Source organism: Acipenser ruthenus, chromosome 37 (genome assembly GCF_902713425.1).
Source record: "Acipenser ruthenus chromosome 37, fAciRut3.2 maternal haplotype, whole genome shotgun sequence".
NCBI classification, from domain to species: domain Eukaryota; kingdom Metazoa; phylum Chordata; class Actinopteri; order Acipenseriformes; family Acipenseridae; genus Acipenser; species Acipenser ruthenus.
The window spans coordinates 8,251,650-8,263,934 of NC_081225.1; the positions used below are offsets into that span (position 1 = coordinate 8,251,650).

Below are 12,285 nucleotides of genomic sequence, written 5' to 3' on the forward strand. Positions count from 1 at the left end.
TAGAATACTACTGCCAGAATTCTTAGATTACATTTCTCGAACTGCCTTCCTATGAGATTTTTTCATTTAAGTTTTTCTTGAAGGTCTGTCGTGGTCTTGAACCATCTTATTTTCAAGCCCAGCTGGTTTCCATATCTTTACCAGATGTTACCTGATCCCTTGCCTAATAAGTTCAGTCTCAACCGATATCAAGAAAGCCCAAATAATTCAATGTCTAGATTGAAGACGTATTTGTTTGAATGTGTTTTTTTCATTGTGGAAACTGATTAGAACCACACGCTCATGTTAAATGAGACGCACCCTGGAATGCCTGGGCATGTAAATCTCTCTATATACCATTGAGTACATCTGTATTGTGTAGGTGGCGGCTGGTGGACAAAATTTTTGGGTGTTCACACCTCAGATGCAGGTGAGGGGGTGGGGTCCAAATTGAAAGGTGTGTTTATTTAAATGTCCCGGAATCTAAAAATCCCAAGTTCAAAGACCAAGAACAGGAAAAAAATAAGACTTTAAATGGAAGTCACAATTAAGGCCAAAGGAAAAAAGAAAAAAGCTGTAATTAACAATGAAGTAGATTTTTTTTTTATTTTCAGGAACCAGCAGATAATTTATGTAGAACTAATAAAAGACTGATCAGCTACAAACAAACAGTAAAAAAAAATAGTAATTTAAAAACGCCTAGAAAAAAAAGCCAGGTGTGGCTATCAACAGGATTAAAACAAGAAAAAAATATATATATATATAAATATTAAAATACAAATATACTGTACAGTATATTTAATAACTGATTAACAGGCAGTAGTGGTCAGTAAATTAACAACATTTTCTTTGTAAAACAATGAAAAATTGCCGAACAGCTTAAACATCTTCTGTCTTTCCCAAAGTAACACACCATGCAAGACTGAGGACAGACAGTCGTGCTGCTCATATTTATAGCCTTTGTTGTCTTGGCACATGCGCGCTGATCACCTGATCACCGTCCTGGCTGACGGCTGGCTGCTACTGCTCATGTGCACGGTGGATTTGGGCGCTCGCATTTCTGAGCGAGCACAGCCCAGCTTCAGCCCATTAAACACATGGGATGAACGGCATTGTTGATGTGCCAGTGTCACGTGAGAGGGGGGAATGAAATGATCATCACCCAGAAAAAGGGAAGTGCAATTCATTAATAACAGACTGGGGGTTCAGCGAGCAAGCGAACACTGTCAACCGGCAACCCCTGTGTGTAGGACAGACCACCTCTATACCATCCAGACATACTCAATAACCTGTGCTAAAGAATGTCCTTAGAAAGCTTCATCACAATCAGAAACTCTGGTGTGTGACATACGGATCTATGACTGCCTCCACACTGCATCACCAGCAGGGAATAAAAGCAGTATTTAACTGGTTATCAGCCTGTCTGAAGGTGAGGTAAATCCTGCCTAATTAGACAAAAAAACAAATAGCTATGGAGAAAATAGCTAACAGCATGCAGATAGCTGGGATCCAACCAGCTGCTGACTCCAATTACGACTTAGCACACACTTTCTGTAGAAGCTCCTACACCAGCAAAAGATAAAAGAAATACACAGAAGCCAGTCAAGCAGTTGGCAACATCATAAGATCCACTCACAGTTCACCACATAATGAGAGCGAATGACCCATGTCTCCTTCCTACTGTTAGTAATCAGGAGTCGCAGGCATAAATTGGATTAAACTCAGAGCTTCCTGATGGAAATGGCCCATGCACCAGCATTTGGCATTTTTCTTGTTTTCCTTGGTAACTTTAACATTCCTGTCTCTGCAGAGAATTGTTTTCTTACTTAAGCAGGTATCCAGTTTTAACCCTTAATATCTGATGCCATCGGCATGTCTAACTAGAACAGAGGTCCCCCAGGCCACTTGTGCTGTCTGCTGTGTTTGCTAACTATTCCAGCAAAAAACTCCTCAAGGCTGTATTGCGAAGTGAGGTGGGGGAAGCATATTGATGTTGCACACTGCACTGAAGCCTGTGCAACATTGATATGCTTTGGCACAATCGGATCAGAGTTGATCCATGAGGTTCCGTCCATATCTAGGGATGGCCTACTTTACAGCTTAGCTGTTCAAACTGAACACAGAAATGGGAAAACAATGCATTGCATTGCAATGGTCCATTCTTCTAATGACTTACATTTTGTTTTTTCCTTTTATATAAATCTGCTGCTATTTAGCAACAGTTAACATTCTTCTGCAGCTGCTTTGGTTCAGTGGTCTTTTTAAAAAAAAATACAATGAGAGCACTCTGTTATAATTTCAAAAGATGTAAAACTTAATTCTGTGGATGTATCAAAATGGACATTTACAGCAACAAATGTTTGCATATATACTGCATATAAACTTAATGTAGTAATTCTAAAAAGTGTATATTTTGCCGATTTTTTTATTAAATGTGAAATGATTGTAAATGTCATGTTTGACAGTAATCCCCACTAAAGTGATACAATATCAGTAGGCAATGGCCCTTGCCTTCTTCTTGTGCCCTTTACTGAAAAAGCAAGTGGACATTTCCAAGCTTTGTTGAGGATTATTGCTTATCCTACAACCAGCACCTCCACAGCAAACAAATAGATTGCGCTGTGACCTTGGGCCCGGCTTCCCCCACACCACAGCAAATAATTAAACAATGACCCAGTTCAAATATAGTCGGGTTTACCAATCTATACTTCAGAAAGTGCACTGGCAGATCTCTGATCCACATAGATCAATATATGATTTTTCTGTTTCAGATGATGTATGAGCAATGCCTCGCTGTTTATCTGAAGCTATCTGAAATGCTGTGTGTTTGAATTCGTCCTCCTGCTTGGCTGTCTTCCAGCTCCCCCTTGAGAAAGAGAGAATTTGGGGTAATGATTGCAAGTGGTTCTGAGAAGGTAGAATATAAGCGGTCACTGGTGTCTTTTGTTGTTGGAGGGGAAAAACACAAACAATATACAATAGTATGTATATTATGTAGCATTTGTGTAAAATGGGCTGTACCGATTATATTGTTATGCAAAAAAAAAACACACTCAGGATGGTATGCTATTCAGTTCTAGTTATCTGACATATGCATATGAACCATAATGTTGTTGAACCTGACAGTAATGTTGTTGAAGCTGACATCCTGGGATCCTTCAAGAAGCTGGGATCAATAAGCTACTAACAACCAAACGAGCAAGACGGACTGAATGACCTCCTCTCGTTTGTAAACTTTCTTATGTTCTTATGTTCTTATAAGCTAGAAGTGTCTTTAAAGAAGGGTCAGCACTATCTAGCTGATCTATGCTTGGTTACAAATGTCGGTAACACTTTACATTTAGTGATTAAGTGTCTATAATCACTGTGTATTTACATAGTAGTTACTTAGTAAATAGATGTGTACTTACACATAATTACAATGTTGTTATGCATTGTTACAATGTACTTAATGTGTAATTTGTTTTGAGTGATATAACCCTAACTCTAAAACCTAACCCCAACCCTTTTCTGATACAATTGTGTGCTTACATATATAGTGCAAAAAAAGATTCACACGTTTAAGTACATTGTAACAATGCATAATACCATTGTATTAATGTGTAAGTACACGTACATTTATTAACTACTAGGTAAATACACAGTAATTAGAGACACAGTGTTAAGTGTTACCCAGCTTTCTGGTCTTAAAGAGCAGCTCCTGAACTCAGGAGAAAGCTCCTCAACAAAGACTTCCAAGCTGGAGCTCGGGAGTTGTCAGGTGTTAAGTGAAGGGTGCCCCATTAAACCTCATTGAAGTGCAATTAAAGAGATGGACTGATCTTTCAGTCTAGCTTAATTGAACACCATGCCCTCAATTAAACCGCCTGTCTTTACTGTTTCTCACTATTACATAGGTTGTACCGTGCTTCTAGCATGAAATGGACAGAATAATTACTCATTATCGATAGACTGCTACACTTTCTCTAAATACTTTTACTGGCCTAACAGATCTTATTCATACTATTTATTGTAATTAAAAGGCTTCTGGAAGCTGGACAGAAAATAAAAAAAAATAATAATAAATTCCTTGGGAGCATGTAGCAAACTTATTGGGTAATAACTTATTAGGTTTATTGTTGGAAGAAACTAACTCCAGGATGAATCACCTTATATAATAAACCTTATATAATTATAAAATCACATTATATAACACTATGTAACACAATTTTTGTTCCTGGGTAGTAAGTGTTATTTCCTAATTGCTTATGCCTCAAAAGTATAGAAAATGGCTATTATTCCCCACAAACTTTGCTTTTGTGACCAGGACAGTGATATTTTGAAATTTACCTATTTCCAATGAGAAAACGGGCGAATTTGTGTCTTTTCGTTCACATAAAGTCAGAAAAAAACAACATATGAATCCAAATTAACATGTATTTATACTAAAGTAACACAAAAATGACTACAAAAGATTTAGAAGTGAGTAGTTTTTCGAGATTTACGATTATACTGTAAATCACTTTCACGAATCAGCCCCCAAATGTAGTCTCCCATCATGTTCTCGTTATACTGTCCATGGTAGCGGCGTTCAAAGTCCAGTATATCCTGGTGGAAGCGCTCGCCTTGCTCCTCCGAGTACGCTCCCATGATCTCCTTGAATTTATCAAGATGAGCTTCAAGGATATGGACTTTGAGGGACATCCTACAGCCCATTGTGCCGTAGTTCTTCACCAGAGTCTCAACCAGCTCCACATAGTTTTCGGCCTTGTGATTGCCCAGGAAGCCCCAAACCACTGCGACAAAGCTGTTCCAAGCCGCTTTCTCCTTACTAGTGAGCTTCTTGGGGAATTCATTGCACTCCAGGATCTTCTTTATCTGTGGTCCGACGAAGACACCGGCTTTGACCTTTGCCTCAGACAGCTTAGGGAAGAAGTCTTGAAGGTACTTGAAGGCTGCCGACTCCTTATCTAGAGCTAATTGTTTCATAAGGCCCAATTTGATGTGCAGTGGTGGCATCAGCACCTTCCGGGGGTCCACCAGTGACTCCCACTTGACTTTGTTCCTCCCCACAGAGAACTCGGTCCGCTGTGGCCAGTCCCGCCTGTGGTAGTGCGCCTTGGTGTCCCTGCTGTCCCAAAGGCAAAGATAGCAGGGAAACTTGGTAAAACCGCCTTGGAGACCCATCAGGAATGCCACCATTTTGAAGTCTCCTATGACCTTGATGCCATCTCAGAAAAATGCAGATATGTATCCACTTAGGCAGCTGGAACTAAACTGAACTGGTGGGCTTAAGGCCCCTGTATTTATACTACTATTTATATTACTGGAAAGTTCCAGAAAGTTCTAGAAGTTACTCCAAGTTTACTCAGCACTGAATCTATCTGGAATGTTCTGGAAAATAGGTAAATTTCAAAATATCACTGTCCTGGTCACAAAAGCAAAGTTTTGGGGGAATAATAGCCATTTTCTATACTTTTGAGGCATAAGCAATTAGGAAATAACACTTACTACCCAGGAACCAAAAAAAAATAAATAAAATTGTTACACGGTGTAATTAACTAATTTTGCTTCATACAGTTCAATAAAACCTGCTGAATAATGTTACGTTAACATATTGCAGACCGGTTTGCAGTTTTCCATACACTTAATGAAAAACTGACAAAACTGTAAAAAAAATGTGACATTTCAAAATCTAACATGAAAAAATGTACTACTATTATTGCTTCCGGTAGACTTTTGCAGTATCATTTTGCATTTACTTTGATTACATGATGTGAAATACAAAAATCTAAATTATGTTCATATATTAGTCTCAATCCTAAAATTCTAGGTGATGCAAAACTTTTGGCCAAAGCTATACAGCAGCTCAGCTATGGTGGCTCTTTTTACGACTGCTGTTGATATGGACGACGGCCTTATGTGGAAGATATATCGTTATTTCCATTACATGAGAGTAGCTGTTAAAACTTCATGCTGATATTGGACTCAGGTCTCACCAAGATGAGCAGCAACTAAGACATAGCTTCTTTTACTGTAAACTAATGTGATCCATCTGTGTTCCCTGCCATCTGATGATGCAGATAGCCTTATGCCTGGTGTTGATGGCTGAACTGTAATGCTGGCTCCAGGGATCAGCCTATTTTGCTCCCCTGACACATCAGTAATTAACTTGGCTTGTTGTATGTCACAAAAACACTACACCAAGGTAAGTCAAAACCATTCAGAACCATTTTAAGTCCTAGCCCCATGAATTCATTTGGAAGTAGTTACAGGATGAACAAAAGATCCACAGGGATTACTTAAGCTGGCTGTGTAAGTACTTAGGAATTCAGAAAAAGAGCACGAGATTATATACTTATTTATATATTGCAAGATAAATCATCAAATCATTTTTCATATTCGATGCTGCTATATATATGTATATATATATATATATATATATATATATATATATATATATATATATATACATACATATATATATATATATATATATATATATATATATATATATATATATATATATATATATATAGTAAGACAGCGGGTTGTGTGAGACAGCAGGGAGGGGGTTAAAACCTCCCTGAAGGGAAAAAAATGCACATTTGTTTAATTGTATTTTGCTTGATTGTTTTATTGCTTAATTATTCCCTGCACCTGGAGATCATTATTAAATTAGAACCAGGTGCAGGGTATAAAAGAGGAGCAGTCAGAATGCTCAGGGCTGCTGAGTAGAAGGAGGCAGAAGAGGTGCTCTGTCTCCGAGTAGCCAGAGTGAAGTAAGTGCTGTGTTAGTGTGTGTTGTGTGGTGCCAGGTAAACGGCTTAGCCGTCCTGCAAGTTAGTCAGGGAAAGTACCTGTTTAGTAAGCGCTTGTGACAAAGCGGTTGCAGTACTGACGTCCCGGACCAGGAAGAAGCAATACAAAAACAAAGGCAAAGGTAGGTAGGGGAAACGAGACGCGTTTGCGCTCGGGTTTTAATAATAAATCAAACAATAAACAAAACACTATAACAAACAAAAGGGCTCGATGGCCAAAAATACATAAAGAAACAAATACCGAGTGGTACAGCGGTAGCAGTTGCTTCGGATGTATGATCTCGTTCTAAACCGTCCTCCCGTCTCTAACTCAAAGGAAAATCTCCCCCCATTACCCTGGAGCTCGTTCTTTTAAGCTGTGGCTGGAGCCTTAATTAATTATCAATAAAACAATTACCTTATTGAGGCTCCAGCCACATTCACACAGGTTTTTTAAATTAATAAACAAAACGAACAATAAGAAAACACGGCTTTCCCACCGTCAAATACAAATATAATAATAATAATACGAAATATAAAAATAATAATACAGGGACGAGGTGTACCCTATCACACACGCCCCCCCTTGTGCGTAGCACACATGGCCTCAATGGCCACCTCCCCCCTCAGTCTCAACGTCCCGGAAGAGGGGGAAGCACAGTGTCCATGGGGGTGGCCATGGTGGGAGGTCCGGCACCCCCCAACTCTTCGTGGCCGGCAGCTCCCTCTTCCAGGGCTCCCGCCACACACTATCCTGCCGCAAACGTGCGGCTGGGGAAGCTGGTCTCCTGACCTCCCCCCCCTTCTTCATGGCCGGCATTTCCCCTCCGTGGGGCTCCGACCACACGATCTCCGGCAGCGAAACTGCTGCGAGGGGAACTGGTCTCCTGACCTCCCCCCCCTTCTTCATGGCCGGCAGCTCCCCTCCGTGGGGCTCCGGCCACAGTATAGCAACCCCAGGCGAAGCAGGACCCTCAACGACCCCAGGCGAAGCAGGATCCCTGGCGACCCCAGGCGAAGCAGGATCCCTGGCGACCCCAGGCGAAGCAGGATCCCTGGCGACCCCAGGCGACGGCAGCAGCAGCGGACCCTCGGGAGGCAGAGGCAGCTCCTGCTCCTCTCCCTCGGGTGGTGGTGGTAGAGGCAGCTCCTGCTCCTCTCCCTCGGGTGGTGACGGTGGAGGCAGAGGCAGCTCCTGCTCCTCTCCCTCAGGTGGTGGCGGTGGAGGCAGAGGCAGCTCCTGCTCCTCTCCCTCGGGTGGTGGCGGTGGAGGCAGAGGCAGCTCCTGCTCCTCTCCCTCGGGTGGTGGCGGTGGAGGCAGAGGCAGCTCCTGCTCCTCTGCCTCGGGTGGTGGCGGTGGAGGCAGAGGCAGCTCCTGCTCCTCTCCCTCGGGTGGTGGCGGTGGAGGCAGAGGCAGCTCCTGCTCCTCTCCCTCGGGTGGTGGTGGTGGTGGAGGCAGAGGCAGCTCCTGCTCCTCTCCCTCGGGTGGTGGTGGTGGTGGAAGCAGAGGCAGCTCCTGCTCCTCTCCCTCGGGTGGTGGCGGTGGAGGCAGAGGCAGCTCCTGCTCCTCTCCCTCGGGTGGTGGTGGTGGTGGAGGCAGAGGCAGCTCCTGCTCCTCTCCCTCGGGTGGTGGTGGTGGAGGCAGAGGCAGCTCCTGCTCCTCTCCCTCGGGTGGTGGCGGCGGGAACAGCAGCTCATCTCCCTCCGGTGGCACTGCTGGCTCCTTCGCCAGCGGGGTTAGGGCTGGTGGCGGGCGTCTCCGCTGGGCTCCCTTCAGCAGCAAAAACAGCGGCTGCTGTGGAGCCTGAGCTTCACGCCCTCGTCCCTCCCAAAAAAAAATAGGGGTTTGGGCCTTCAGCTCCTCCCCTCCGGACACAGGACGCACCGACTCCTCCCTCTCGGGCCGTGGACGCACCGACTCCTCCCTCTCGGGCCGTGGACGCACCGACTCCTCCCTCTCGGGCCGTGGACGCACCGACTCCTCCCTCTCGGGCCGTGGACGCACCGACTCCTCCCTCTCGGGCCGTGGACGCACCGACTCCTCCCTCTCGGGCCGTGGACGCACCGACTCCTCCCCCTCGGGCCGTGGACGCACCGACTCCTCCCTCTTGGGACGTGGACGCACCGACTCCTCCCTCTTGGGACGTGGACGTTCGGGCTCCTCCCACTCAGGCGCAGGACGTTCGGGCTCCTCCCACTCAGACGCAGGACGTTCGGGCTCCTCCCACTCAGGCGCAGGACGTTCGGGCTCCTCCTCCCCTGGCTCCTGCTCTGGGCAGTCCTCGTCCTCATGCCCATAAGCAATGCACATGGTGCACCACCTTGGCTCCCTCTGTTTCCTCCTTACTTTTCCCCCTCTCTGCCTCCTTCTGCTCACCTTCCTCCTTTGGGCTGGTTCCTCCTCCTCTTCCTGGAAGGGGCAGACAGCCACCGTGTGCCCATACACCCCGCAGGCAAGGCACCAACCTTGGTCCTCCAACCTGCCGAGGAGATCCTCCAGCTCACTGCAGCCGTCTCTCCAGTTCCAGCCTTCCATTTTTTTTTTTTTTTTTTTTTATTTACTTTTCCACAAAAACAATTTTCGAAGAAAAAAATAATTAAAAAAAACGCCCTTTGTCTTCCTGGTCCGGCTCCTGGAGGCGTTTATCCCACGCAGGACATCATATGTGACAGAGCGGTTGCAGTACTGACGTCCCGGACCAGGAAGAAGCAATACAAAAACAAAGGCAAAGGTAGGTAGGGGAAACGAGACGCGTTTGCGCTCGGGTTTTAATAATAAATCAAACAATAAACAAAACACTATAACAAACAAAAGGGCTCGATGGCCAAAAATACATAAAGAAACAAATACCGAGTGGTACAGCGGTAGCAGTTGCTTCGGATGTATGATCTCGTTCTAAACCGTCCTCCCGTCTCTAACTCAAAGGAAAATCTCCCCCCATTACCCTGGAGCTCGTTCTTTTAAGCTGTGGCTGGAGCCTTAATTAATTATCAATAAAACAATTACCTTATTGAGGCTCCAGCCACATTCACACAGGTTTTTTAAATTAATAAACAAAACGAACAATAAGAAAACACGGCTTTCCCACCGTCAAATACAAATATAATAATAATAATACGAAATATAAAAATAATAATACAGGGACGAGGTGTACCCTATCACAGCGCTCCAAACGGAGTTAGGGTTTTGTTTTGTATTTGTTTGTTTTTGTGTTGAATTAAAAGTAGCGCAACCGCACTTAAAAACTCAATTTCTCTGTGCTGGGTCGTAATTTTAAAGGGGCACGAACCCGTGAGTGATGCGATCTTTCACAATATATATGTATATATATATATACATATATATATATATATATATATATTTTTACTGTATCTCATTTTGGAATCTATCTTGCATTTGTTACAATCCAACGACAGCATGCCTGCACTGTTTCAAATTGCTAAATGCTTAATCAAAGGAAAGTACATCTCTGAATTCAGCAGTTTAATTTAGAGTTAAATATATTTAAATATATTTCTTTTCTATACAATGTACTTGTTTTTTTTAAATACTTCAGGAATACTTCAGGAATGTCCCTGCAGTGCTATGGTTATTGTACTTATTATTTCACAGCCATCCTCATTTGTGTAATAACTACAAAACTCAGTGAACGTTCATTCAAGATACAGAAATCCAAATACCTGCATAGATGATCAGTCCTGCACAAGTTTCTCAGATCCAGACAGTTGGGTTTCACTTTCTCCTCGTAGGAACAGGAGGGGACGATCGTCTGCCTTCGTCTCTCGGCACACGCGTGTTCTTGGCACGAGCAGAAAAGCAGCCGATAGCTGTACTCGGTCGACACGCGATCAAAAAACTGCCTTAGGGCCTTGTGGCATTTTCGACGGCTGCAGGGTTCTGCTGGAGAGATGGGCTTCATGCAGGTGGAGATGTAGGTGCTTCGCAGCTTTTTGCAGTCGTTGTTTAAATTGCAGGCTTTTGCAGCATCCAGACATGCGTTGCAAGGTTTCCCAGTATCTGTACAGTGGTTTCCTTTTGCGGCAGTAGGGTCCATTCCTGATGGCATAAAAACAAAATGTACAGTGATTAATCTACCCTCTTCTGATAGGGGTTCCCTGTTTTAACATGCCTGTATACAGGTCTATGAAAGAAAGCGATCAAAACTACAGACAGATTAGAAGCAAGGGACCAAAAATTCCACTCAATATTAAACTGGAACTACCAAGGGTTATCTGGTCTTCAATGTGGCTCTTTTCAGCCTGAAAGGTTCATTTCAGCCTCTAATTCAGTCCTGCATATGTGTCTGAATACAATCTGTTTTCCAGTTATTTCTTAATTACAGTTCTAGTTCTAACTAGAGGCAGGCCAAATCTGCAGATAATGGATTTGTTTTGGAAATCACGGAATTCGCAGTCTTCCACAGATTCACCATATTGTGAAGCTACATCAATCATCATAATACCATAATTATCATAAACAGACTGCTATAGTGACCTAAAATATGTAACTTAGTTGTTCAGTTCTAGTTTTGTTAAATTAACAGATGAAAAGTAGGAGTTCGTTTGAAAATGTGTCCCCATAAGAAGTCTCAAGTGATGTGATGTTTCTAAAGGTTTTACTGACAAAAAATCCTTGATATATTAAATTGGAAGTACTTAACCCATACATTGTTTGATATGATTATCACATTTTTCACTGCAGATGTCTAAGATTTCAGCATTTTTTTTTTTTTTTTTGCATATTTTCTCGAATATTGGGACTGCCTCTAGTTATAACTATAAAAAATGACCACAGATTCATAAATACAAGCGGAACACCACAGAAACTGCAGCTATTCCGTTGGCATTATTTTACAGTTAACCATTGTTGATTCCTTTTATACTGTTTCGGCATTGTTTTATACGCAAACTTTAGTAAAAAAATATTGACTTCAATAAGGAATCCTGCTTTTTGTGTTCCTTTTGTAAATAAGCATCACTTGGTCTCTGAAGCATTGTGAAACGTAACATAAAGTAAAGACAATAAATAAAAAACGTCCCCAGTGATATCTCTGACCTAAAGCCAGCTGTGGCTTTTTCTTCTTTAATACTTTGAAGATCTTCTGTAGTTCTGAACAAACAACTCTTTATGATGGCTAGTTAAATTTAGAAGGTTGGTAAGATCAATGGCTAAACTAACACGCAATATAACCAATCCCTGAAATAGATATGTGCCTGGTATTAGCCAGTGAAACATGTCCAAATACCACGGGGAATACCAGTGCGAGTATTACATTGAAGAAACTCATAGCACAACTAGCCTTTGGAACTAAAATTGCTCAATATTCACAAGGCAGTAGCAGACTAGTACTGATATGGTCCCATACTATAATGGCTAAAACACAGTTTGTACTATGCTATAGTATTCATTGATTAATGCATGATACTTTTACAATTGATTCCAAGAAACTGCTAACTGAGAGAATAAATGGCCCATGGACCAGACACCAATATATTGCTGCAAATCTTTATGCTTGGTTTGTCATTG

General features: G+C 42.7%; 1 protein-coding gene across 1 annotated transcript in view; it reads right to left on the bottom strand.

Annotated features, from left to right (window-relative positions):
* The window catches only part of LOC131706802 (GDNF family receptor alpha-2-like), an 89,617-nt gene that overhangs the window by 26,589 nt on the left and 50,743 nt on the right, over positions 1 to 12,285 (bottom strand). The window contains exon 4 of the mRNA XM_059008584.1: positions 10,440 to 10,815. Within this exon, the coding sequence (XP_058864567.1) occupies positions 10,440 to 10,815 (376 nt within the window). The remainder of the gene's footprint in view (positions 1 to 10,439; positions 10,816 to 12,285) is intronic.